Genomic DNA, 26,864 nt, shown 5'->3' on the forward strand with positions numbered 1-26,864 from the left:
AGGAGCAAGGCAGAATAAAAGAAAAGTTCTCCGGCTTTTGCCACAGTAGCTGTCCAGCTGCCTTGCTCCCCAGCGAAGGAGTTATATATACAGCAGTGCACACCCCCTCCTTCACTTCCTGGGTGGAGCTGTCGCTGGGGAGAGGCAAAAAGACGGCTTTAAAAACCTCCAAGCCCTGCAGCCAGCAAGTCCCAACAGGAGTGGTGAAATTACAGCCTTTCCTGGCAAGGAAGACAGAAAGGCCAGCTGGCTCCAGGGAGAGCGGCGGCGGCAGCAGCGATCTTGACGGAGGAGCGCAATCGCCTCGGGATGCCCCAGTCGTGACACCGGATTTGGCCCACGTCTTTTGCAGCCAGCCACATCCCGGGCAGATCCAAGCACTTCTTGGCAACCTCTTGAGTGGCTCGCCCTGCCAAAAACCGGTTGCAGACAGAGCCTCAACCTCCCCGGCAATGGGCATTCGGGCTGCCACGGCCGGGCGCCAAGGCTGAACGTGGGCACCCTCCGAATTGCCAGGCACATGGGCTGCTTCGAGGCTCTGCCAAGCGCAAGGTGAGTCTCCTCCACTTTTGAAAACCGGCAGACTTTGGAGACGGTTCGCAGATCTGAAACCGGTTCGAATCTGAAACCGTCTCTTTATACTTGAGGGACTCGACGGTGAGTGGGGCTTCTGTAGGAAACAGCCTACTTTGTCAGATGCAGGGAAAGTACTGAGAAAACTGCAAGAAACTAGTGCGGCTCTTCTTCTTCCGCCCTTCGTCTTGCTTTCCCCACCGCTCCTTTTTGGCACCGAGAGCAGAAGCGACAAGGGGGTGGAGAAATCATGAAGATGTTGGTTTTGAGAGCCTGCGGCTGGCAGAGTCTTTCTGGGTGTTCGCGGGCCGCTGGCTGGCTCTTCCTCCTGCTCCTGGCGCTGGAGCACCTCTGCGTGGCTCTTGCCTTCTCCACTTGCAAAACTCTGGACATGGATATGATGAAGCGCAAGCGGATCGAGGCCATCCGGGGCCAGATCCTCAGCAAGCTCAAGCTGACCAGCCCGCCCGAGGTGGAAGACCCCGACTCGCGGGTGCTGCCCGAAGACATTGTGGCTCTGTACAACAGCACCCTGGAAGTCATCCGGGAAATGACGGCGGAAGACCCCAAGGAGACCCCCCAGGAAGAGTACTACGCCAAGGAGGTGCACAGGTTCAACATGCTTCCCCCGAACCACGGTGAGACCATGGGAGAGAAAGGGGGTGTTTGTATCTAGGAGGGCAGGCCATGAGGTCTACTGGTTAGAGCAGGCCGAGGAACCAGGGCTAGGTTGGTGTCACACACACACCCCCCGACCCTGCTCCTATTCCTTTAGGAACAGGGTGACATACAGAAATTCAGTGGGGGGAAATCTCCCCCCACTCAAAGGGAAAGTCCTCAGCCCTTTGATTTCTCAGCTGTTAGGCAGAGGCGCAGGGCCAATTTAGGAAGCTGGCAACCGACTCAAAGGTTAGGCCGGGGTAAGGTGCGACCCGCTGGCAAACTCGGGGCACCTGCCAGGTATTTCATTGCCTGAGACTTCAAAAATAGCGGGGGGCGGGGGTCGCTGAGCACCTTGCAAGCTGCTATAAAGGGCTGAGAGGCACTGATGGATGGCCTTGGGGCAGTGGCTTGCCCCAGGCCACCCACTGCTGTTTCCCAGGCCTCCTAATATTGATTTATAGTAAAAAGGTTAATTTAAAGAACGAGAGAGAGAGAAGGAAATGTTTGTTACTTTGCACTTAGGTTTAGCGATGCATTGGAGCAGGATTCGCACCCAGAGTTTAAGCAAGACCCTTTTTTTTTTTAAGCGTTCCATGTGTAAAATGGCAATAAATATCTCCAGAGAATATGAGATGAAGAAGGGGTTTGGGAAGAGGGGTGAGAGGTTCGCGCGTTCCTAAGATGTTGATACAAACTGGAAAAGGATAAGCAGCGCCTCTAATGGGATAATTTTACCTTTGACCCTAAAACCTGGAAGCTTATTTAATTCTTCAGGACTTACCACCAATGCCTTGTGGCAAAGGGATTTCCCCTAAGGTGGCCACCTTTTTATTCCAGCCCTGCTCCTGTGCAGCATCCCGGCAGGTGGAAATTCAAAAGGTGAAGCTTTTCCTGAAAAACAGTGGGAAGTGTTTTGCCTCTTAAAAGTTCTGCAGGCCAGGCTCTTAAAGGCACAGAGCTGGGCGCAAACCTAATGTGACAAAGGGTGCAAGGAAATTGCACAAAGGAAATAAAACCAAGAGCAGAGAAGCTGTTACTAGTTCTGGACATGGCAGGAGATGCTTACCCAGCTGCCTGGTCCCAGGGAGGCAGCGGCAGCAGCCGCTGGAAGTTGGCATGCGTTGATCTGATCATTGCAACCACCACATGCCAAGGTATCCATGATGAGGACCGGCCCTTGATACGGGGTTGGCATTTTTTTAAAAATATATTATTATTTCAGGAAACTGGGGCGGGCAGAACTCGGTCAGTCAGTCTGGGGCAGTGGGACCAGGCAGGATCCAGAATTTGCTGCCTTTTGAGCTGACAGTACTGGCTGCTAGCCAGAGCACAGTTTCATCAGGGACAGAAGAGGGGCACCTAGTTCAGTGGGGAAAAGGCAGAGAAGCCGCCCCCCCCCCACTGGACCCCAGGAAACCAGACTGGGAACTGACCTCTAACTGAGACCCGGAACTGCAGCTCCTACAGTCTGCAGCCAGACAACACTGGGGTTGGACAGACCCACTCTATAAACTATAAACTTATTCTTAAACAGCCTAGGTTTACATCCATGCTTTTAATTCCAGAAGTTTGGGGTGGAGGGTAGGGAGGGGACGGGAAAGCTGCCGGCATTTGGCCACACGAGAAGTGGACTCTGTACATACTCGGAAGTTATAAATAAGCCATTCTCCCAGATGGGAACTTTGGTGTTAAAAAAAGAGAGGACTCAATTAGGATTTTTTAGGAGCAGGTTTAAGGCAGGTGAGTAGTGTCGTGATTAGAACCGGTATGGTCTTAATGCGGATTAAGGTTGTATCGTTTCTGCCTCTTAGCTGCTGTTGTTGGCTTCTGAGAGAGAGAGAGAGAGAGAGAGAGAGAGAGAGAGAGAGAGAGAAAGCCATTGCCTCTAGTTTCCACTTCCTTTCTCTTTGCACGAGGATCCAGGCTGTCATGTTATAGCTGTGTCGGCAGGCGCTCTGTGAAGCCAGGCACCCGTGAGAAGTCCTCTGAGGATGGGAGGAAATTGTATGTGTGTGTGCAAAAATCAGCTTTCCCCCTGGGGGGGTGGGGATGGAGTTGGCGGGGAGGGGGCAGTGAAAAAGGAGTTTGGTCAATCGGATCTTGCGATTTCCGGCAAAAACGACCCAGCAACCCCCCCGGTTTCAGAGTTGCCTTCGCCACTTCTCCCTGAAGGCCCCTTGCTGGTCAACGTGTTGCAATGCTACCGCACAGCTGCGGACAGGTCAAAGTTTGCAAATTCCGTTTCGAAAATTCAAGCAGGGGTCCTTTGCTTTCACCTCGGGATTGGCTGCTACTCCCCCCCCCCCGCCCCCGCTCCTGGGACTTCCACAGCAAGCTTGACTCCACACACACACAAACATACAGCAGGAAGCAGTTTTCTCGCATCACTGCCTCCACGCCAGAAAAGTTTTCGCCTGGTCAACTCATGGAATCGTAGAATCTTAAGAGTTCGAAGGGACCCGAGGGTCATCTAGTCTGACCCCCTGCAATGCGGGAATCTCAGCTAAAGCATGATAGATGGCCACCCAACCTCTGTTTAAAAATATCTCCAAGGAAGGCGAGTCCACCGCCTCTCGTGGGAGTCTGTTCCCCGGCCGAACAGCTCTTACTGTCAGAAAGTATTTTTCTGAATGTTTAGTCGGAATCTCCTTTCTTGTAGCTTGAAGCCACTGGTTCGAGTCCTACCCTCCAGAGCAGGAGAAAACAAGCATGCTCCATCTTCTATGTGGCAGCCCTTAAGATATTTGACGATGGCTATCATATCTCCTCTCAGTCTCCTCTTTTCCAGGCTAAACATACCCAGCTCCTTCAACCATTCCTCATAAGGCCTGGTTTCCAGACCTTTGATCATCTTGGTTGCCCTCCTCTGCCCACTTTCCAGCTTGTCAACATCCCTCTTAAAGTGTGGTGCCCAGAATTGGACACAGTACTCCCAAGTGTAATAGTAATAGTAATTTATTATTTGTACCCTGCCCATCTGGCTGGGTTTCCCCAGCCACTCTGGGCAACTTCCAACAAAGATTAAAAATACATTAAAATGTCACACATTAAAAACTTCCCTGAAGGGCTGCCTTCAGATGTCTTCTAAATGTCAGGTAGTTGTTTATTTCCTTAACATCTGGTGGGAGGGCGTTCCACAGGGAGGACGCCACTACTGAGAAGGCCCTCTGCCTGGTTCCCTGTAGCTTAGCTTCTCGCAGGGAGGGAACCACCAGAAGGTCTTCAGCACTGGATCTCAGTGTCCAGGCTGAACAATGGGGGTGGAGACGCTTCTTAAGGTATACTGTACTGAGGCCGTTTAGGGCTTTAAAGGTCAACACCAGCACTTTGAATTGTGCTCGGAAACATACTGGGAGCCAATGTAGGTCTTTCAAGACCGGTGTTATGTGGTCTCGGCGGCCGCTCCCAGTCACCAGTCTAGCTGCCACATTCTGGATTAGTTGTAGTTTCCGGGTCACCTTCAATGGTAGCCCCACGTAGAGCGCATTGCAGTAGTCCAGGCGGGAGATAACCAGAGCATGCACCACTCTGGCGAGACAGTCCGCGGGCAGGGAGGGTCTCAGCCTGTGGTCTGACCAAGGCAGAATAGAGTGGTAATATTACTCTTCCTTCTCCAGGGAAGGAGAAACCACCTTTTGAGGGAGTCCTTTTCGCTGTCAAACAGCTCTTAGCATCCAACAGCTGTTGTTAAGGGCGCAGAGGCAGGACCAGCAGGAAAAAGTTGGCAAACTGGGCATTTGCACCCAGGAAGCCCTAACTCCTAGCTATACTGGGATTTCCGCAACCCTTGCTGGGAAGAGCAGAACTCTTGTTTCTTTCCTTCCTACCTTTTACAGAAGTTTGCTCCTCGTGTGGAAAAAATGAGCCACCTGAACGCACCAACAGATGCCTGAAGCTGGGTGGGGTCTTTTTTTGGGGGGGGGGGGAGACAGGAGACAAAAGATATATGCTTTAAAAGAAAAAAAAAATGTAGGGAGATGCGCAGGCCCAGGAGGGGTGGTGGTGTTGGCAGCAGGTCTGAAGAGGCCCGAATCTGCAAAGATCGGATCTTTCCCTTGGATCAGAGGATCCCGCATCCACCCAGGGAGCAGCCGTCTCAAGCTTGTTTGGGGTGTAATTACGTGCCTGGGAGTGGCTGGCACGCTGCCGAAACGGAACTTGGGCCCGCAGGCAGAGGCGGGAACTTGTACGTTTTGTGTAGTCTCTGGGAGATAAGATGGCAGCCCAGGATAGTGCCAGAACGTGCCAGTCGTTCTTGGCAAGGAGGCGTTTGGGACCTCCTTGCCTGGCCAACGCAAAATCCCCTTTCCTCGGAACAGGGTAATTGCTGCCTCTTCCCCAGCGCAGCTGCTCAGGTCGGGCCGCTGTTGAAAGCACAAGCCAGTCGGAAAAAAAGGTTTTAACAAGTTCATTCCAAAATCCACCGATGCAAATGGTCGTGTTATGTTGCTGGATAAATCCTGCCCAGCTTTCTGTCATTTGGGTGGAAGCAAAAGCTCTGAGGCATGAAAATTATGGCCTTTCCCCTTTTATTTATTCTTTGTACAGTGGTACCTCGGGTTACATACGCTTCAGGTTACATACGCTTCAGGTTACAGCCTCCGCTAACCCAGAAATAGTGCTTCAGGTTAAGATCTTCGCTTCAGGATGAGAACAGAAATCATGGTCCGGCAGCGCGGCGGCAGCAGGAGGCCCCATTGGCTAAAGTGGTGCTTCAGGTTAAGAACAGTTTCAGGTTAAGAATGGACCTCCAGAACGAATTAAGTACTTAACCCGAGGTACCATTGTATCTTAACCAGAAGTATATGGAGGTTCATGCCTACCCGCTTAGCATCTGAGGCTGTAAGAAGACTCCTGCATGTTTTAGATTTGCGTAGAAGCTTTTCTTGTTGTTCTGCAGTGATGGGAGAAGCTGAACCTATTTGGGGTTTCTTTCACATAAATCTTAAAGGTGAAGGAGCCTTTTCTGGAGTAAGAGTAGAAGCTCCAGTTCAGTTCAGCTTCTGCAGTGTTTTAAACCAGGGGTGGCCCTCCAGATGTTTTGGGAATCCATCTCATAGTAAACTCTGGCCAGTCACGGTCAGGGATGATGGGAGTTGTAGTCTGACAAGATCTGTAGGGCTGCAGGTTTCCTGCCCCAGCAACAGAGGCTTGGGAGATTATGCATGTTGGAACTCAAGTTCACCCAGTGACTGAATTTGCAATAGATCTGGGACAGTTCTGTTTATGGAATCCATAAGGTGTGGTGATGGCTGCAGGTTCGAACACTTTTAAAAGGGAATTAGATTTATGGAACATAGGTCTCTCGGTGGTTATGAGCCCCGATAGCTCCATAGAACCTCCAGTTCAGATTCAGTATATCTCTAAATGCTGGGTGCCAGGGAGGACTATGGCTTGCATGTCCCGCAGTCTTCCGAGAAACAGCTGTCTGTCTGCTGATGCAACCGCTGGGTGCAAGACTCAATGAACCTTTGGTCTGATCTGGTGTGGCAATTCTGAACTTCTTTTGTAGTTGCTGACCAAGGACATATGGCATTTTTGCGGGGGGGGGGCTGCTTTTGGCTGCGGCACTCGCAGGATAGCTGGCGTTGGTTGTGAGAACTTGTGGGTTTTCCATCTCAAGACTGAGAGTGGCATACAAGTGTCCTTGTTCCGTTAGCACGAGGATTTACGCTGGTGCAACTGAACACAGGCACGCCCTCCCAAAACCAGCTTCAGAAGGTGGGGGGAATCCCACGCAGATTTATTGGGGGGGACGACACGGGGAGGAGAGGGGAGACGGTCCCCACTGTACAAGCAGAAAGCCTTGTGCTAAGGAAACGAGTGACTTAACACTACTTTGGATTCAACCCTCTTTTCACTGGAAATCAGAGAATCATAGAGTTGGAAGAGTCTGCTACAGAGCTGCATAGAAGTGCATTCATTCATTCATATATTCACAGAAGCATAGAATGGTAGAGTTGGAAGGGACCTCAGCGGTCATCTAGTCCAACCCCCTGCCATGCAGGGATCTTTTTGCCCCACGTAGGGCTTGAACCCACGACCCTGAGATTAAGGGTCTCATGCTCCACTGACGGAGCTATCCCAGATGTGTTTTGTCTATTTGATATATTTATTTGAATCTATTTCTACCCCATCCTCCAGTAGACAGAAAGCGGGAACGAGCCCCCACTGAACTCCTGTTGCATGTCACCCATCATACTATGAACATGGTTTAGAAAAGTGGCCAGGAATCTGTTGCCCTGCAACTCCCATCATTCTTCACTGTCAGATATGCTGGCTGGCACTGATGGGGACTGGAGCTCACCAACAACTAGAGGACCACAGTATAAAAAAATTCCTTCCAGTAGCACCTTAGAGACCAACTATGCTTGTTATTGGTGTGAGCTATTGTGTGCATGCACACTTCTTCGGATGCTGCAGCTTCCCCATCCCAGTATCATCATGCCCTGGATTTTTTTTCTGCAGTGCGGAGATCCTGACCCACCTCCCACCTGTGGACACAGGGGCCATTCCGTGCCCTTCCTCTGCCCATTTGGTTGGCACGTCGTGTGCTCTGAGCACCTCATTTGGTTCAGAGGCTGCCAGCTGCCGATTCCTATGCTAGGGATCCGTTTCTGGTGAATTGCGTCCTCCCCTCTGCCCCCTCCCCCCCGAAAGAGCCTGGTGTGATGATAAAATAGCACGCCTGGAAGTTTCTGCAGAGTATCTGTCCTTCAAACAGCCCCTTGGAACAGGGGGAATTGCTAGTTTCCGACCAGGGCAGTTGGCAAAACAAACAACGGCAGAAGGCTCTGGGGGCGGGTGGAGAGGTAGCCTGACTTCCCTGTTTCGACAGAAGTCAAGCCACCCACATTTCCCCAGCGTGACTGAACAGTTGATCCACGTGGAAAGTTTAAGCAGGTGGGCAGACTGGAGCCTGGCTCCCCCGGGGCCTTTCCCTACGGGAAGAATGGCCCCCTAAGTAACCAACTTCTGCTAGCGGTCCGGCTTACTCCCTTCTGTGGTCTGCTTCTTTCCTGGTCCTGCCGCTTCCTGGCCTGTGGCAGCGGCCTAACACTAGAATTGTGCTGAAAATTCAATGCAAACACCTCTTTATTTCCCCCAACCATTCTGCATCAGTTAACGAGGAACGACGCTTTAAAATTATCAGAGGGGAGAGAAGGCTCCCAGTGAAACTCTCAGGTGTGGTGCAGGGTTCTCGATGCAAGGACTTTTCCTTCTGAGGTGGCACAGAGGGGTTCATGAGTGTCTTTTCATTCTATATATTGCTGGTCCCATGGTCTGCCCCCTTCCTGGGTGCCCATGCGTCAGTCAAAACCCAGGGGAAGACTTCATGGAGGTCAGGAATTGCGGGCTGCAGAAAATGCTTGCAGGATAGAAAATTGCACCCACTCTGCCACTTTGCAATGATGAAATAGGCTTGAAATCCTGCACCGACCCCAAATTCTAAATAAGTTATAAAGAAAGTGCCCCGAGAATGAAAACGCCACGAGGAATTTGCTCCCATGTGATGTTACAGTGGGCATCAACATGGCTGGCTTTAACAGAAGATTAGACAGAAGCAGAAGACCAGCTGCAGGAATTATGCTGGCCTGTGACCGTAATAAAGTAAATTCATTCATTCAGTTGCAGGATAGCACAAGTAGGCCCTGCTTGGAAGATGCTGGAACAGATGGTCTATGGCCTGATCTAGAATAGCTCTTATTATGTTCCTATTGCCAGATCCTTCTTCCGGATACAGAAGCACCGGGAGTATCTGGATTTATGGAATGCGAAACCCTTGCCTCCCTGTTTACATGAGAAACCTATATGCAGCCTTTTAGTGCTTCGCCTCCAAAGTGGCTTAACAAACAAACCTAAGCCAGTGCAAATGAACTGAGTTCAGCAGCACACATTCGGAGTAGAAATGGTTAGGAATGCACTGCAAGAGATCAACAGCAGTAGCCACAGAGCTATAAACCCTACAGGCAGAGATTAAATATGGATAAATCCAAAAGATGACAGAGGAGGCCATTTCTGATAGCCACCCAGTCTCTATTGATTATCTTGGTGAGTTTGCTGGTTTTTATGGGAGGAGGCTGCCTAGGAACGCCATTCAGGGCTCCATAGTCTTATCCCCATTTTACAGCTGAGGGAAACTGAGGCTGACAGACACCATGAACCACTCACAAGGTCACAAGGACAGTAGATAGAAACCGATCTCATCCTCTTATCTCTGGAGATGTAACACTGAAAAGTCCCAAAATAGCTTGGGAATTTCCTTAGCCCGATAAGCTGGGGCTGTTCAATGGAGACAGCCTTATCTCTGTCTTTGCAGCTGTAAAACATAAATCCTCAATTTACAAGAGACCACAGCCTCCCTCCGCAAGAGTCATGTGGAAACGAAAAGCGTTGACTGCACCAAACTTTGAAGAAGGGAAGTGGAAGTCTGACAGTCAGGTTTCTTCTGAATACTGCTGTTGGAGTAGCGCTGAGACTCGGGGGGGGGGTGCTGAGGACTTTCCACTGAGGTACCCCAAGTTAGACTCGAAGGGTCTTGGGCCATCTTAAAGACTATCATACAATGTACTGTGGCACGAGGTTTTGTGGACTCAAGCCCACTTCCTCAGGTGCGTGAAATGAAATCTTAGCTGGAAGGTGCAGAAAAGAGAAAACTTTGAGGAGGTGGGGAGCGAAATGGCAGGGAGATGCAAAAATTATGGCCGACGATAGCCAGGTTTGATTCCTGGTTCTTCAAGATGAGTCAAGTTTAGGGTGTGTATACGTCTTTCGAAAGAACTAGGACCAGGTTTTTACTTTTAATAGCATCATCAGCTGCCTCCTTTCTCTTTGCCACCCTAAAACTCTTGGACTTTTCAGGGCACCTTGATTTTCAGACCTTATCAGGTAGTACTATTTTATCTCCACACCAGTGAAAAGATTCGGCTGTCGATTTCTACAGATTGCTACAGGTCTGCCACTAAGCTTTTCCACCCCCCTAGTCGGTTGACAACCCAGCAATGATGGCTAGTGATAGAGAATCGCAAGTTCTTCGCTGTATGTTTAATGTTTTGTGATCTGCTATGAGTGCTTATTTGATCAGGAGGTGGGATAGAAACAGAGAAGACTACCTTCATTTCTTCTTCGGAAGCTTAGGCCCCTCCTCCTTTGCCTTTGTTGCTGATAAATTTTAAATAATAACATTTAATTCTTACCCTTTCAAATGGGAAACAGCAAATGAGTAGTAGCATATGCACCATACCTTTAAAGCACATTCAAAGCATATACCTCCCCCCCCAAATAATCCTGGGAGTTATAGTTTGCTAAGGGTGCTTGGAATTGGAACCCTGTGCAGAGGTAAACTACAGTTCCCATGATTTTTATTTTTATTTTTCAGGGGGAGGAATGGTCTTTGAATGTGCTTTAAAAAGATGCTGCGTACACAGCCATACCAGCAGATATTTAAAAATTAAAGAAAGCATCATCCTAACATGCAGACAGGAATTAAGCAAGCGAAACTTTCCCTCCCTACTTGCATTTCCAGGCCAGGAAAATCTTAACATTTCTGTTTGCTAAATTAACTAAATTTCTGCTTGCCAGCCTGCTGTTAATGGCGCAAGAAAGAGATGCGGGCCGTAGAACCAGGAGAAACCGTGAGACAGGGCGCCTGGGAAAAGTTTCCCCAAAACAAGAATTTCTGCTTGCCATGCAGCTATCAAACGTCTCTCTCCTTCCCCCAACTCTTGCTCTGAACTCCACGTTCACTTAAATGCACAATGGGCATACCCTGGGCATTCTCCTTTGCCAAGCACTGCATGCTCTCTCTCTATTTTTTTAAGGGGGTGGAATGATGAAGAAGAAAGGGAGTGTTCCCCTTAAACATCACAGTCTTTGTCCTGGAGATGGGAACATGCAGGGCAGCTGATTTGACCATGTATGTGGGACAAGATGGGATGAGGAGCTGGAGTCAAAGCTTCTTTGATCCTGCGAGGAAGAGAAGCTTAAAAATAGACTCTTCCTGTACCATAAATAGATGCTGTGTCAGTGTCAGACGGCTGCAAATATGGGGCTTCGTTTTGGGGTGTGTCTGTGGCCTGTGGCCGTTCGCTTTCAGAGAGAGAGAGAGAAAGCCTGCAGAGGGCTGGAGCTGAACCAGAGAGCCCTGGTTCTCGGATGGAAACTCGCTAGATGGCCAAAGCATCCTTTTCTCTCTCTTAACCGACCTTACTAGGAAAGCCGCGGCCAGGTTATGGGAAGAAAGTTAGGAAGCCCCTAAGGAAATTAAAAGCAGCACTTTACATCCCTTTGCTTTTAAACTCTGGAATGGAAGTCCCAGTCAATTTAGCGCAGAATTTACTTCTGACTAAACACACAGAGGGATGCGGGTGGCGCTGTGGTCTAAACCACAGAGCCTAGGGCTTGCCGATCAGAAGGTTGGCGGTTCGAATCCCCGCAACAGGGTGAGCTCCCATTACTCGGTCCCTGCTCCTGCCCACCTAGCAGTTCAAAAGCACGTCAAAATGCAAGTAGATAAATAGGTACCACTCCGGTGGGAAGGTAAACGGTGTTTCCGTGCGCTGCTCTGGTTCGCCAGAAGCGGCTTAGTCTTGCTGGCCACATGACCCGGAAGCTGTACGCCGGCTCCCTCGGCCAGTAAAGCGAGATGAGCGCCGCAACCCCAGAGTCGTCTGCGACTGGACCTAACGGTCAGGGGTCCCTTTACTGTTTTAAACACACAGAGGACCGGATTCCTATGTATAAAGGAGCAAGGTCTCCTTGCAGTGTAGCAACCTTGCTCCCCCTCAGTCCCAGGATCTGTGAAATGGGGAGAAGGATAATTCTACGTAGCAGGCTGAAATTGTTTCTGAAGTTGCACTTGACGCGGAAATATGCAGTTAGCCATTCCTGAGTCATGGCAAAGCATGAGGAGGCCCTTACAGAGGCAGTGGTCATAGGGCAGCCTTCGCCACTGCAGATGTTTTTGCCTATAACTCCTAAGGCTTGGGTGAATGAGAATTGTAGTCCAAAACTTATGAAGTTGACAAAGGCTGGTGTGGGATTTAAATAAGAAATGCATTTACAAGCAGGTTTCCAGAGCTCCTGTTTGGCTTTTGTTTCTGTTATTGATGTACGCATTAGGATGTGGCGTCTTCCTGGAGATCTGGAAGGAGAAACCTGGGATCCACCCAAGCAGTCCCCTCTGGCGTTTCGGATTGCCCATCGCTATTAATTGACTCCACTCTCACATACTTCCGAAATTTGACCCTCCAGAGGCAACAGAATCCTGCCAGGGAACCTGGGCTGGAGTTTGGCATAGCTGCAAAGAAGAGTGGTAGGGTGTGGAGGATGAGGTTGCCAACTTTTTTATCCAGCCCATGCTCCTGTGCTTTTTAACTTGCCACTTGCTTCGCAGGTGTCGGCAGGTGCTGATGCTTATCTGCATGAGGCAAAAAAGCTTGTCCCTGCTGATTTCCATGCATCAAGTGATTTATAAGGGCATAGAAGCAGTCTAATCTTGGTTTTTCTCTCTCCCCTGGTCAGTTGGCAACCATGTGATAACTTAGGATATCTACATGTCATTGGAACAGGCAAGGGCAGAAGGTCCTATAGCCTGAGGGGTGAGGACGCGCCAAATGAGAGGCATCAAAAGTCAATGCCAGCCAGCAAAAATAAATAAATTAAAATGTCATTAGTTTCAATTGCTCCTCTTCATAAAGGAGAACTTCCAGAGGGCTGGATTAGAATGTTTCTGGATCCAGCTTCCTCTTCCTTTGCTTTACTTGCAGGTAGGTTTCTGTTGAATGTGGGAGCATTTGAAAATGGTTTGCGGAATAGTAGGAAACCTTAGGGAAATAAGACAATTGTGATATACTACGATTGAAAATGTAGGGGACTGCAGATGCCCGCGACGGGGTGAGCTCCCGTTGTTCGGTCCCTGCTCCTGCCAACCTAGCAGTTCGAAAGCACGTCAAAGTGCAAGTAGATAAATAGGTACCGCTCCAGCGGGAAGGTGAACGGCGTTTCCGTACGCTGCTCTGGTTCGCCAGAAGTGGCTTAGTCATGCTGGCCACATGACCCTGAAGCTGTACACCGGCTCCCTCGGCCAGTAAAGCGAGATGAGCGCCGCAACCCCAGAGTCGGTCACGACTGGACCTAACGGTCAGGGGTTCCTTTACCTTATGATTGAAAATGAAGAGTGCGGTATATCAAATACGTTGCGGATAGTCTCTATAGAAAGACTTCTATAGAAGTCTCTATAGAAATTACGTAAGAAGAAAGTAAGTTAATTTTTCGCAAGGTGTATTACAGTTGTACCTCAGGTTACATATGCTTCAGGTTACATACGCTTCAGGTTACAAACTCCACTAACCCAGAAATAGTACCTCGGCAGCAGCAGGAGGCCTCATTAGGTAAAATGGTGCTTCAGGTTGAGAACAGTTTCAGGTTAAGAACGGACCTCCAGAACGAAATAAGTACTTAACCCGAGGTACCACTGTATTCATTTGATGACTGTTTGTTTGCTTTTTAATCTCAATGAAGCATTAAAAGTAAAAGAAAAAGAAAATGGCTTGCGTCAGAGTCCTTAAACCCTAACGCAAGATGAGTGCCTGTATCCTTACACATTGCACAGACATATAAGTTGAACATATACGCAAAGAAACTTTCTCCCACAGAAATAGGGGTACAGCAGGATTTGGTGCATGTTTACTCTGAAGTCTGTTCAGTCTGCATTTAAAGGTGAACTTCCCTAATCCACACTTTCTGAAACAATAGGTAAAGGGACCCCTGACCGTTCGGTCCAGTCGTGACCAACTCTGGGGTTGCAGCGCTCATCTCGCTTTATTGGCCGAGGGAGCCGGCGTACAGCTTCTGGGTCATGTGGCCAGCATGACTAAGCCGCTTCTGGTGAACCAGAGCAGCGCACGGAAACACCGTTTACCTTCCCGCTGGAGCGGTACCTATTTATCTACTTGCACTTTTATGTGCTTTCAAACTGCTAGGTTGGCAGGAGCAGGGACCGAGCAACAGGAGCTCACTGCATCGCGGGGATTCAAACCGCTGACCTTCTGATTGGCAAGCCCTAGGCTCTGTGGTTTAGACCACAGCGCCACCCGTGTCCCCTTCTGAAACAATACCTGCATCGAAATTCAGCTGTCCTTTGAAATTCGCAGTGCTCTGAATTTTGCGGTGCAGTTCTCCACCTGAGTAATCGGAACAAAAAATGCATATACAGAGGTGGAGTTTGCATATCAAACGCCTACGTCTGTGAAAATTGCTTTGCAAAAATGTGAGCGTTAGGCAAAACTGCACACAAAAGTACGTGTATCCGGAGGGAAATGCTGGTGAATTTCCATGGGGACGTACCGTATTTATCTTTCTATAAGACGCCCCGTGTATAAGACGGCTCCTATTTTGGGGGACTCCAAATTAAGAAAACATCCCTCAGCACTACCCGTGTATAAGACTAGTCCCAATTTTAAACCTAATTTTTTGGTTAAAAAAACCTAGTCTTATACACAGAAAAATACGGTATATATAGATAGATATATATCGCAAATCCCTGTGGAAATGTGGAAAACCAAAGATTATAAAACTGAGAGGAACCAAAACGGACATAATTGCGCATCCCTACTGAGGAGTCAGTTTTGTTGTCTTCATTGGGACTTACTCTCTGAGCAAGTGTGTTTATGGTGTCCGAATCCAGCAGCCCTGTGACCCTCCAAAGCTCAGTTTTGTTTTCCATTCCAATTGTAAGTTCTGTTTTTCATTTCGTTTGTAAATTCCTAACATTCAGCGATTTGCAGCTCAACTCTTGCTGGGACATTAATCGGGTTGCCGGGGAGTTCAGACGTCGCCTGAAGCTCTTGCAAAGCTTATATTCTCTTGACACCTTCCAAAGGAAGAAATACATAATTTGGTCGTGTTTGAAATAGAACCAGCACAAACAAACACAAAACAACTCAAGACTCCTCTCCTATTCTCTTTATGCAGAAGGCTACATACCAAAGACACCCTACTCTGTCTTCTTTGGGTTCAACTTATCACAAATCCGGAAAACCCTTCATGACTCCAGTCTGCTGTACCGTGCTGAACTGAGAATGCGCATCTCTGGAACGGTTCAGGATCAGCGATTGGAGCTTTACCAGGTACGATGGGAAAATGCTATCGGAGTTCAAAGATGCCCACAAGTTGTACCCTCTCGCCTGGAAACTGTTCAGACTGTTTGGAGATGCTTATGGTTATTCGTGGGTGGAAAGAGGAAATTTCTCGGCATATGCTCAGAGGCATTATTTTATTTGCACCCAGGGACAACAGCTGATTTCAAAGACAAGCCCCTGGATCATTGCTAACGATCATTCATTCGTATTAAACCCCAAACAAGAGCAGGGACAATATTGCTTGCATTCTATCCCTGAGAATGAGGGTGGCGGGGTGGGAAGAAATTGAAATTTCTGATTTTGAAATCAAAACGAAGGCACATTTATGCAAATTATGTTCATTTGCCAAGAAAAGAAAAGAAAAAGTATGTATTTGTTTGCCTGCATTAGTCTGGAGTATTTCAGCTGCAGAAATCAAAATATTGTGGGGAAGAGGTGTCTGTAGCGAGGGAACAGGAATCTAGGAATGTTTAGGGAAGCTTTTAATGTTTAAAAGGTTATTGTATTTTAATATTCTGTTGGAAGCCGCCCAGAGTGGCTGGGGAAACCCAGCCAGCTGGGCGGGGTATAAATAAATTATTATTATTATTATTATTATTATTATTATTATTATTATTATTAATCTCTTGGCATATGCTCAGAGGCATTCTCGTATTCACACCCAGGGACGATCCTTGATTTAGAGGACAGCTTCTGTGGATTATTTCTAAGGATCCTTTATTCATATTAAGTCCCAAACAGGATCCAGGACAGGATTGTTTGCCTTCTAATATTGACATAGAATTTGGAGGGACTGAATGCCCACTTCATGGTTCCCCTAGGTCTTCTGCAGATGTTGCCCCTGTTTTCCAGTTCTGCCCCAATAACTGGAACCTTGAACTAAGAATTAAGCGTAGCATTTGACTGCGAAGTGCTTCAGCACATCGTTCTGTCGGACAATGAACCACTCTGGGTCTTATGTCGGAGATGGAGAGACTGCCTTGTTTACACTTACCCTTTCCGTCCAGGAGCAGATCCACTCGATCAACAGCACTTGGTACTACATGGATGGGCGTATGGTGAAGGTGAAGAACGAGAAGGAGTGGCTTTCGTTTGACGTCACCTCCGTCCTCCGGCAGTGGCTTGGAAGCACAGGTAAGCCAGGAAGTACCTAAAGGTGTGAGCGGGGCAGGGTCCGAGAGTTGATGGCAGCTGGAAAGAGTAATTCGCTTGGGGGAGAGGAAGAACAGGATGTGTGACAAAAGAGGACAATGGTTAACTAGGGGTTTGTTGGAAGAACTGAGCCTAGCCCGCCGGAATAACCACAGTTAGTTCTCTGCCAAGTTTGTTGTTGACTCGCAAACCATGCCACCTTTAGCACGTCCAAACAACAGCCTTGCTGAACTATGGTTTGTTTGGACCCTCGATCCCAGACACCTGCCGGGTTACAAAGGCATTGTTGTTGTTTAGTCGTTTAGCCGTGTCCGACTCTTTGTGACCCCATGGACCAGAGCATGCCAGGCACTCCTGTCTTCCACTGCCTCCTGCAGTTTGGTCAAACTCATGCTGGCAGCTTCAAGAACTCTGTCCAGCCATCTCGTCCTCTGCCGTCCCCTTCTCCTTGTGCCCTCAATCTTTCCCACCATCAGGGTCTTTTCCAGGGAGTCTTCTCCTCTCATGAGGTGGCCAAAGTCTTGGAGCCTCAGCTTCAGGATCTGTCCTTCCAGTGAGCACTCAGGGCTGATTTCCTTCAGAATGGATAGGTTTGATCTTCTTGCAGTCCATGGGACTCTCAAGAGTCTCCTCCAGCACCATAATTCAAAAGCATCAATTCTTCGGCGATCAGCCTTCGTTATGGTCCAGCTCTCATTTCCATACATCACTACTGGGAAAACCATAGCTTTAACTGTACGGACCTTTGTCGGCCAGGTGATGTCTCTGCTTTTAAGAGCAACAGAAAAAGACGCCAAGCGTTGTAGGGCTACAAGTCCCATCATCCATGACCACTGACAATGCTGGTGTGGCTGATGGGAGTTGTAGTCTAACGACATCTGGAAGGCCCCACATTGACTATCCCTGGTATAGCACATGTCTGGCAGTAGCAGCCAGCTTTCACACAAACTAGCCTGTTAGATGACGTGTGATTTGTTGAACAAACCATGGTGGAAGGAAACCGTGGGTTGAACGTTATGTGCAAGCTCATCCACTGATAGACATCTCTTCTTCCAGATTCAGGTAGGTAGCCGTGTTGGTCTGACGTAGTCGAAATAAATTAAAAAATTGTCCAGTAGACCTTAGAGACCAACTAAGTTTGTTCTGGGTATAAGCTTTTGTGTGCAGTGTGCATGCACACGAAAGCTTATACCCAGAACAAACTTAGTTGCCTCTAAGTCCTAGCTGCTCCTCCAAGGCAGTGCCAGGGACTAGAATTGTGGGGCAACCTCTCCCTGCTTTGCCTTTGTGCCGGAGGTGAGAGGGGGAGAAAAGGGGGTGGAAAAAAACAAAACAATGCCGCTATCCGCTGAGTCGGCACACCACGCCCTGGGCACGCTGCCACAGTGTTTTGGAAGGAGCCAGATCAAAAGTGCACATGCGTCAGGCACACTTGCCATGCGCCACTCCTCGGCTGCATTCTTTGCACAGGTTGCTACTGAAAGGAGAGGAGAGGAACGCAAGGATTGTGATGCTGCAAGCACTAAATTTCTTGCATCCGGGTGGCCGTCTACCTGCAACTCACCCTCTCTGATCTCAAACCCCTTTTTGCCTTAGTAAGTTGAAGAGGTGACGACAGGAATGGGTAGAGAAATATTGGGGGTGTGGTGATTTAGAGGAAAGGTGGGGGTCATATTGAAGAGAGGGCCAGCCTCACTGCCCAGCTTCCATGTTGGGCTGGGCTGCCCACAGATCAAAGACAGGCTCAGATCTTGCCATGCTTCAAGCGCCATTCTCTATATTTCTTAAAGATACCACACGGAAGTTTTATGTAAGTGCCTTTATGTTTGGGGAGGATGAGCTCGCATTAAGGCACACCTACCACCCTGAGTTCTTGGGATAAAGGGCAGAATGCAAATAAATAATTAAAAAAAACCTCGCGCTTTCAGAAACAACACGCAGACCAAAACACAGCCGCCGTCGTTTTAAATTTTGCACTCCTCCAGATTTCGCAGGGCAGTTTCCCCAGCCAAGTAACAATCGCAGAAATAGATTGATATGCTCGTGTGACGTAGTGCGTGGGTACATTGCTGAAAACAGCTTGGGGAAAAAGTGTGTCGTATTAGGTGGAAATCGTTCGGCAGAAATAAGCACGTCGGACAAAATTGCACATGGAATTGTGTGTATTGGGAGAATTTTGTATTAAAATGCTAATGAAGTCTCATTAGAACGGAATTTCAGATTGGATTCCTGTCACAGATGTTAATGTTCCTATCTATGTGTTTGCCACTTTTTTTTTTTAAAGGCAGCCTCCTTAATCACACACCCAAAACTTTGTGTAAAGATTGGGGGTCGGGGAGGAGCAACCAACAGACGTTGTCTGCAGCCAACTTCCGTACACACATGGGCTGGCGTCCGGAGAAGAAAGGCGCACTTGGATTTAATGTGGCAAACAGCTGCCTTCACCTTTGGGCCCCTGTTGCGTGTGCCTCCAGGGTTGCGGGTTCAAATCCTTACCCCGCTCCTGCTGGGGCCTATGAGCACGGCACCCCAAAATCCACGTTGTTTGTATTTCAGAGCCTCTGGGAAGATTTCGCCTCAGCTCCCACTGTACCTGTGAAAGCGGCGTGGAGGAACTGAAAGTGGAAGTTGAAGGTAAGGGCTAAGGAATGGGGTCAGTGTCCTGGTTTTCCAGGGACGGCTCTCCATCCCTGTTTCCCCTGCCAGCGCTGCCAGTGAAAAATGGGGGACAAAAAATGGAGGGTCAGTTGTGGAGGGAAGTGAGAATCGTAGAATGGGCAGAGTTGGAAGGGACCCCAGGGGTCATCCAGCCCAACCCCCTGAAATGCAGGGAAATAGGAAATGTCCTTATGTTGTAGGGTTTACATCTAATGCCTGTGGTGCCAGCTTTATTTATTGATTTAAATTCATGGCCCATCCTTCACCCTTGAAGGCGATCCATGGCTCCTAGCCCTGATGGCTATAAATTGCCTCCACGCTTTGAGGCAGCAGTGTTTCTGAATACCAGTCGTTGTGAATCGCAGAAGGGGAGAGATCTCCTGCGCTCGGATCCTGCGGGCATCCGTCCGGCCACTATGAGAACAGGAGGCTGCTGGACGAGGTGGGAAACAAGGCCAGATCTTTCAGGCTTTTCTTATGCTCTCAGGCCCCGCCAAAGGCTGTCTTCGGTCCCTGTCTGGCATCTCCCTCGTCACTTGCCTGTCAACAACTGGTAAGCGCAGGCTCGGCAGATTCCGCCTTCAGGATGAGACTTGCCTCCTTCTGGGAATCGGGCCTAGAGAACTTCCTCATCCTCCTGACGCACATACCTGCCATACCTTCTGCCCAGGGTGGGGTTGTGGGGGGGGCGCCGTGCCAGTTCTGGCGACACTTTCGTCACATGATTCAGCTCGATGGGAACCTCCTCTAGGGGGCAGCGTGAAACACGAGCACCCGCAACACACACACACACACACCCCTTGCACACGCAAACTAGCACACACCCGCTGCGTTTCGTCAGCTAAAAATAGGCTGCCGTGCTGACAGCAAACAGCTTCACCATCGGATCGCAGAAAGGGTGGTTCTGTCGTGCTTCTGGCGGCTGGCACGCTCCAGAATTTCAGAACGCTTCCCTCCCTCAATGCACTTTCCCCTGCAACACTGTTGTTTCACACCTGCGCACCTGACTCACTTTACTTACAGCAAACATAAGAGTTGGCCTTTTCCCCTCTCTCAGGGTGCCTCATATCCCTGCCGTGCCCATGTTTTTGGGGCTGTGGGGACGCATCTGGCTGTAGGGAGGCAAGCACAGGGGTAACTCTGGAGCAGGGGTCGGCAGCATGCGGCCCATGGGCCAGATGTGGCCCACGAAGACCGTTTTACCGCCCCACGAGCTGCCCCTGAACTGAGCTGCCTGCTCAGCGAGTCCCCCCCCCCGTGCTGCGCTAAACCAGTGGAGCACGGCACAGGGACTCACCGAATTATGCTGGAAATCGAATCTGCGCATTCGCAGGTACCAGAAATCTGCGCAGGCACGATTTTCAGTGTCTGCGCATGCGCAGATGCGATTTCTGATGTCGCGCTGTGCCGGTCCAGCCCACAGACGATCTCCGCGGGAGTGATCCGGCCCATGGCCGGTAAGCCTTGCCGACCCCTGCTCTGGAGGGTAGGACTCGGACCAATGGCTTCATGTCACAAGAAGGGAGATTCCAACTAAACATCAGGAAAGAACTTTCTGACAGTAAGAGCTGTTTGGCAGGGGAACGGACTCCATTGGAAGGTTGTGGACTCTCAGAGGTTGGATGGCCATCTGTCATGGATGCTTTAGCTGAGATTCCTTCATTGCAGGGGGTTGGGCTAGATGACCCCGGGGTCCCTTCCAACTCTATGATTCTATGGCTCACACAGGGGTGCGGTGGGCAGCCTCTTTGGCAAATGGCTGCTTTTTGGCCCCCAGGAGCCTCCAGCGCAGTTTAGGAACGACTGCCTTCCCACTTGTGGGCCGATGGGATAGGCTAACTTCCTGCTCCTCAGCATTTAATTCCCATCACCTATCCTAGCATGGGCAGCAGAGTGGGAAGGAACGGAGAAGTCAGCGCATCTGAAGGTCCTCGGATGCCCTCTTCCTCCACAATCGCACCCATAACCCCACACATTCCTGATCCCGGTGGGCACCACATAAGGTTGCTGGCAGAAAGAAACAAGCCAAGTCGGTCGGGCAGCACAGCCTTCGCCCAACCTGCAGCTGCCCTCCTGATTTTAGTGCCCCCATATATACCTAATTCGAAATATAAACAACAATAAAGCACAAAGTAAAATTTCATTTTCCGAGATGAAACAAGTAACCCACAGTAAGATGGAAAACAATGTTTATTTTTGTGGACTTCCACTTCCTTTAAATTTGAATTTTTCTCTCTCTGACTTTTTCTAATGGCACAGTCAGATCCTCAAAGCTAATCTTGCGCAACACGTCTGCATCTATACTTAGTAGAGAGAAGGCACCCAGCTTGCTTTGTTGCATAGTCGTCCTGTTGGCATTTCTAATTGACTTCCGTTGAGAAACCCAGCGCTCGGCTGAGCAGCTTGTGGCCATTAATGTGGGGGGGAAAAACTGGCCATGGGAAATTTCTGTGATGCCCTGAGCACATGCTTATTTTGCTTAACGGTTCATTGAGAGCTCTGCCCCCACCCAGACAAGGAAGAGGAATGATCAGGAGACCAAGAACGCTTCCCAAAAGGAGGGTTAGGGGATGGGAACAGCGTCAGTGAGGGCTTTGGCCTAGGAAGAGTCTGGTGTGGTAAATGGCATTCCAGTCAGTGCCGCTGGAGGGTATTTTCCCTGCCTGCCCAGTTCCCGTTCCCCAGCCACGCCGTCGGAAGCTGGTACTCGGGGAAACATTTGATCGATGTGATTTATAAAGCGCCTTCACCCTTATTATTATTTTATTCATGCGCTTCTAAAGGGTGGCGCTGTGGGTTAAACCACAGAGCCTAGGACTTGCCGATCAGAAGATTGGTAGTTTGAATCCCCGCAACGGGGTGAGCTCCCGTTGCTCGGTCCCTGCTCCTGCCAACCTAGCAGTTCAAAAGCACGTCAAAGTGCAAGTAGATAAATAGGTACCGCTCCGGCGGGAAGGTAAACAGCGTTTCCGTGCGTTCTCTGGTTCGCCAGAAGCGGCTTAGTCATGCTGGCCACAGGACCCGGAAGCTATACGCCGGCTCCCTCGGCCGATAAAGCGAGATGAGCGCCGCAACCCCAGAGTCGGCCACAACTGGACCTAATAGTCAGGGGTCCTTTACTAAAGGTGCCACCACAAGGTGTTTCACATATGGCAGCATCCAGATGGTTTAAAACAAAATAAAGCCCGTGTGACACGTCTAACGAATTCTTGTCTGTTTCCAGGCACCAAATTAAGGAGGGGTGATCAGCAAGGGATCAGCCAGGCGAAACAGCAGCCCCCCTATCTTCTGGTGATGGCGATGCCCCCCGAGCGGGCAGACCACCTGCAAAACCGCCGGCAAAAGCGAGCGGCAGGCATGGAGTATTGCAGCCAGTGAGTGGCTTCTGGGGTTTTTTGTGGGGGACTCTTTCGCTGTTGAGAGCCTCTGGGGCTATAAAGTGGGGTGACAGCTCAGCTGGTAAAGCATGAGATTCTTAATCTGATGTTCATGGGTTTGAGCCCCACGTTAGGCAAAAAGATTCCTGCATTGCAGGGGGTTGGACTAGATGGCCGCTGAGGTCCCTTCTAACTCTACAGCTCTATGCTTCCATGAATGAGTGGATGAATGCACTTCTATGCAGCTCTTTAGCCAAAAAGACTTCTTACAAAAATCAGCGTTAAGGCAGTCCCCGCCCTAAGGCTTACAATCTAAAAACACATCCTCCTCGTCATCATTATTTATTAAATTTATCGGCCGCCCTTCATCCTAAGTTTACAGGGTGGTTTAAAATATGAACAAAACAAAAATGAATACCATGATAACAAACAAAAGCAATATTTATTAAATTTAGAGACCGTCCTTCATCCTAAGATCACAGGGTGGTTTACAATATAAAAACACAAAAATGAATACCATAATAACAAACCAAAACAACAATGCGTCCATAGTTTAAAAGGCCATGGGTAGTTTAATTAGCCTGGGAGAAGAGGAATGTTTTTGCCTGGCACCTAAATATATGTAAGGTGCCAGGCGAGACTACCTGGAGAGAGAATCCCACATATGGGGCCACCACAGAAAAGGCCCATTCTCGTGTTGCCACGCTCCAGATCGCTTGTGGAGGAGGAGGCACACGAAGAAGGGCCATGGAGCAGAATCAATTTCCCACTGCGCTCCTGGCTGGGTTTCAGGATCTGTGGTTTTGCGGCAGCTAGACTGGTGACTGGGAGTGGCCGCCGAAACCATATAACACCGGTCCTGAAAGACCTACATTGGCTCCCAGTACGTTTCCGAGCACAATTCAAAGTGTTGGTGCTGACCTTTAAAGCCCTAAACTAAGGATACCAGATTTTTTTCAATGAATCCAGGGACACTTTTCAACTTCAGTCGGAATGATAGTGGAAATGATAGGAGACTGATTTATAAATCCGGGGACTGTCCCGTAGAAACGAGGACGTTTGGTAACCTTACTCCTAAACAGCCTTGGCCCAGTATACCCAAAGAAAGGTCTCCACCCCCATCGTTCTGCCCGGACACTTTGGTCCAGCTCCGAGGGCCTTCTGGCAGTTCCCTCCTTGCGAGAAGTGAGGCTACAGGGAACCAAGCAGAGGGCCTTCTTGGTAGTGGCGCCCTCCCTGTGTAACGCCCTCCCACCAGATGTCAAGGAAATAAACAACTATCTGATTTTTAGAAGACATCTGAAGGCAGTCCTGTTTAGGGAAGTTTTTAATGTTTGATGTTTTATCGTGTTTTTTAATATTCTGTTGGAATATTAGAGTGGCTGGGGAAACCCAGCCAGATGGGTGGGGTATAAATAAATAATAATAATAATACAGTGGTACCTCGGGTTACATACGCTTCAGGTTACATACGCTTCAGGTTACAGACTCTGCTAACCCAGAAATATTACCTCAGGTTAAGAACTTTGCTTCAGGGATGTGAGGGCGATCTGGCTGCGACATCTGTCACCCCATTGATCGCCAGGGTTGATTCGGCTGATCTGGCTGGCTAGGTGGGTGTCCCCTTCCTCCCTCACCGCTCCATGTGCGTCCCTCCCGAAGCTGCGCGCTCGGTGGAAGAGGACGACCATCCCAGATAGAAGGAGTGTACCGTTCTTCGGTCAAGGGTATACGATAGCTGCGCTCCCCTGCTAGAACCTCCAAACAAGCTCAAGGTCCATTTGTAGGAGAACGTAGGGTAGTCAAGCTTCCAAGACTCCAGACACATCCAAGTAAGGCGCTGCATGTGGCAGTTTGCCAGTCTTAAAATAAATAAAAAAATAAAAAGAACTTTGCTTCAGGAACAGAAATCGGGCTCCGGCGGCGCGGCAGCAGCGGGAGGCCCCATTAGCTGAAGTGGTGCTTCAGGTTAAGAACAGTTTCAGGTTAAGAACGGACCTCCGGAACGATTTAAGTACTTAACCTGAGGTGCCACTGTAATTATTATTATTATTCTCTCAACTCTTATTGGGTTCTTCTGCTCCAGGTCACCAGAGGAGAAGAAATGTTGCGTGAGGCCCTTGTACATCGACTTCCGCAAGGACTTAAAGTGGCGATGGATCTCCCAACCCAAGGGCTACTATGCCAACTTATGCATGGGTGCCTGCCCTTATCTCTGGAGCATGGACACTCAGTACAGCCAGGTGAGGACGTAAAAAGCTCCTCAGCCCCCCTCTCCCAAAAGGCTTCTGACTCTTGCATCTCACCCCACTTCCTCACACACAACCCTCCTTTGGGGTTTGTTCTGAAGCATTCCAAAAACTGCTTTAAAAAAATCTCAAAAGCAGGATACAAAAGGAAAGCAACAGAACGGTTTCATAGAAACAGATGCAAAGACAGAATTCGGCAATGAACTGTTCTTCTGGGTCAGAGAAAGCCTGGGGGAAAAATATAACTGTCTACAAGGCATCTGGAAGCAACTGGTAGCCAATTCTTTGAGGACGGCAGGTGGGAAGGGCATTCGATAGGCCGGGAGCAACGACAGAAAATGCCACTGTCCTGTGATGTGCTTTGCTGCAATAAAAATGACCGTATTTTTTGCTCTATAAGACTCACTTTTTCCCTCCTAAAAAGTAAGGGGAAATGTGTGTGCGTCTTATGGAGCGAATGCAGGCTGCGCAGCTATCCCAGAAGCCAGAACAGCAAGAGGGATTGCTGCTTTCACTGCGCAGCGATCCCTCTTGCTGTTCTGGCTTCTGACTTTCAGAATATTTTTTTTCTTGCTTTCCTCCTCCAAAAACTAGGTGCGTCTTGTGGTCTGGTGCGTCTTATAGAGCGAAAAATACGGTACTCGTGCAGTGCCATGAGTGAAACTTGGCAGCCATTATAAACGTGACCTCTGCTTTCCTGAAAACTTGGCCTCCCGCTCCCTAGGGTGATCAATCCGCCTTGTTACCTTTCCAGAGACGTATTTTCTTATTTTGTTTCGATAGGTCCTGTCTCTGTACACCCAACACAACCCATCTGCCTCAGCCACGCCCTGCTGTGTCCCATACGAGCTCGAGCCATTGGGGATTGTGTACTACGTCGGCCGCCAAGCCAAGGTGGAGCAGCTTTCCAACATGGTGGTCAAATCCTGTCAATGCAGCTGAGAGAAAAGTACTTGTGGACTTGGGATGTCTCTTCTGGGCGAGTTGGAATTAAAAAATAAATCAATCTGAGCGGGGAAGGAGTCAGGACTGGAGAGGGACACAGACTCCCCTTCCCCTCTAACAAAATCTTTTTCCAAAACAAAAAAACAAAAACAATAAAAACCCTCATTTGGTGAAATTTATTATTATTTTGTGAATTTATGGGGTGTTTTTGTTTTTGCGGGGGCAGGCGTTGAGAATCTTTCAATTCCTTTTAATTATTTTGCTTTGTGTATTAAGAGAGAATTATTTAAAGAGGTTATCTCTTCCTTGCCCTGCTGCCCTACCCGGCTTGCCCTGTACCCAAATCAATAATTTGCGATTTTATGGGAGTTGCGGTGGGGGAGGAAGAAGAAAAAAAAGAGAGCCACATTTTCCTGCCATAAAGAATGTGTTGAAAAAATGAGCTGGCCCTTGAATTTCCAACACTGGCAGGAGGAGAGGCGTGGCAGGGCATCTGAAACACTCTCTAGCTCTGGTCGAGGAATGCAAAGTGAGTCAAAAGCAGCGAAGGGCGCAGGGTGCCAGGGTTAAGATTTCAGTCGGTCAGAACTGCTGCCCTCCAGACGGTACGAAAGTGCACAATGCCAGGGTCGCTGGACAACGCCCGGCTCACCTGAAGGATGCCCAGGAAGATGGCAGAGCGGAACTCCGCCCACTCTCAGAGAGCCCCGCCCACATATCGGTCGACCCCGCCTCCCTCCACCTGACCGCTGGCTGCCGATTGGTAGGCCTCTTCCCTGCTCAGCTGTGACTCTGATCTCTGTGTCCTTCCTCATGTGTTCTGCACAGAGATATTTGCAACAGGTGGGAGCAGGCAAGGAATAGCCAGGCGATGGGGAGTGAATTCTCCCTCTAGCTGCTGGTCTCTGCCTTTTGGCTACTTCGCTCCTCAGCCAACTGCTGGCTTACCAGCTGAAAGAAAGGGGGGATGGCACAGAAATGGGCGACACAGTCTGCAGGCACCTCCAGACAGGTGTTTTTTTGTTTTTTTTTGTGGTTCACTGTATTCTGCAACATGTCTTTGGAACAATAATAGTGAATTTAGACTGGGCCGTCCACAAACCCTC

The 26,864-nt window shown here is 49.2% G+C and overlaps 1 protein-coding gene across 1 annotated transcript; it reads left to right on the forward strand.

The window, feature by feature from the left end:
• Positions 1 to 25,931, forward strand: TGFB1 (transforming growth factor beta 1). Its single transcript, XM_081019075.1, has 7 exons — positions 1 to 1,211; positions 15,211 to 15,365; positions 16,385 to 16,511; positions 19,086 to 19,163; positions 22,411 to 22,561; positions 24,651 to 24,807; positions 25,597 to 25,931. The coding sequence occupies exons 1-7, from the start codon at positions 824 to 826 to the stop codon at positions 25,753 to 25,755; spliced, it is 1,215 nt and encodes a 404-aa protein (XP_080875201.1). The 5' UTR covers positions 1 to 823; the 3' UTR covers positions 25,756 to 25,931.
• The last annotated feature ends 933 nt before the right edge of the window (positions 25,932 to 26,864 follow it).

This window comes from Podarcis pityusensis (assembly GCF_964106645.2).
Source record: "Podarcis pityusensis genome assembly, chromosome: 8".
Taxonomy (NCBI): domain Eukaryota; kingdom Metazoa; phylum Chordata; class Lepidosauria; order Squamata; family Lacertidae; genus Podarcis; species Podarcis pityusensis.

What these genes read in the sequence shown, in the direction of transcription:
- TGFB1 (XM_081019075.1), top strand. Translation starts at nt 824, where the DNA reads ATGAAGATGTTGGTTTTGAGAGCCTGCGGCTGGCAGAGTCTTTCTGGG. An exon ending in ACTGAAAGTGGAAGTTGAAG is followed by an intron (nt 19,164 to 22,410) that starts GTAAGGGCTAAG and finishes GTCTGTTTCCAG; the next exon opens with GCACCAAATTAAGGAGGGGT. An exon ending in GGCATGGAGTATTGCAGCCA is followed by an intron (nt 22,562 to 24,650) that starts GTGAGTGGCTTC and finishes CTTCTGCTCCAG; the next exon opens with GTCACCAGAGGAGAAGAAAT.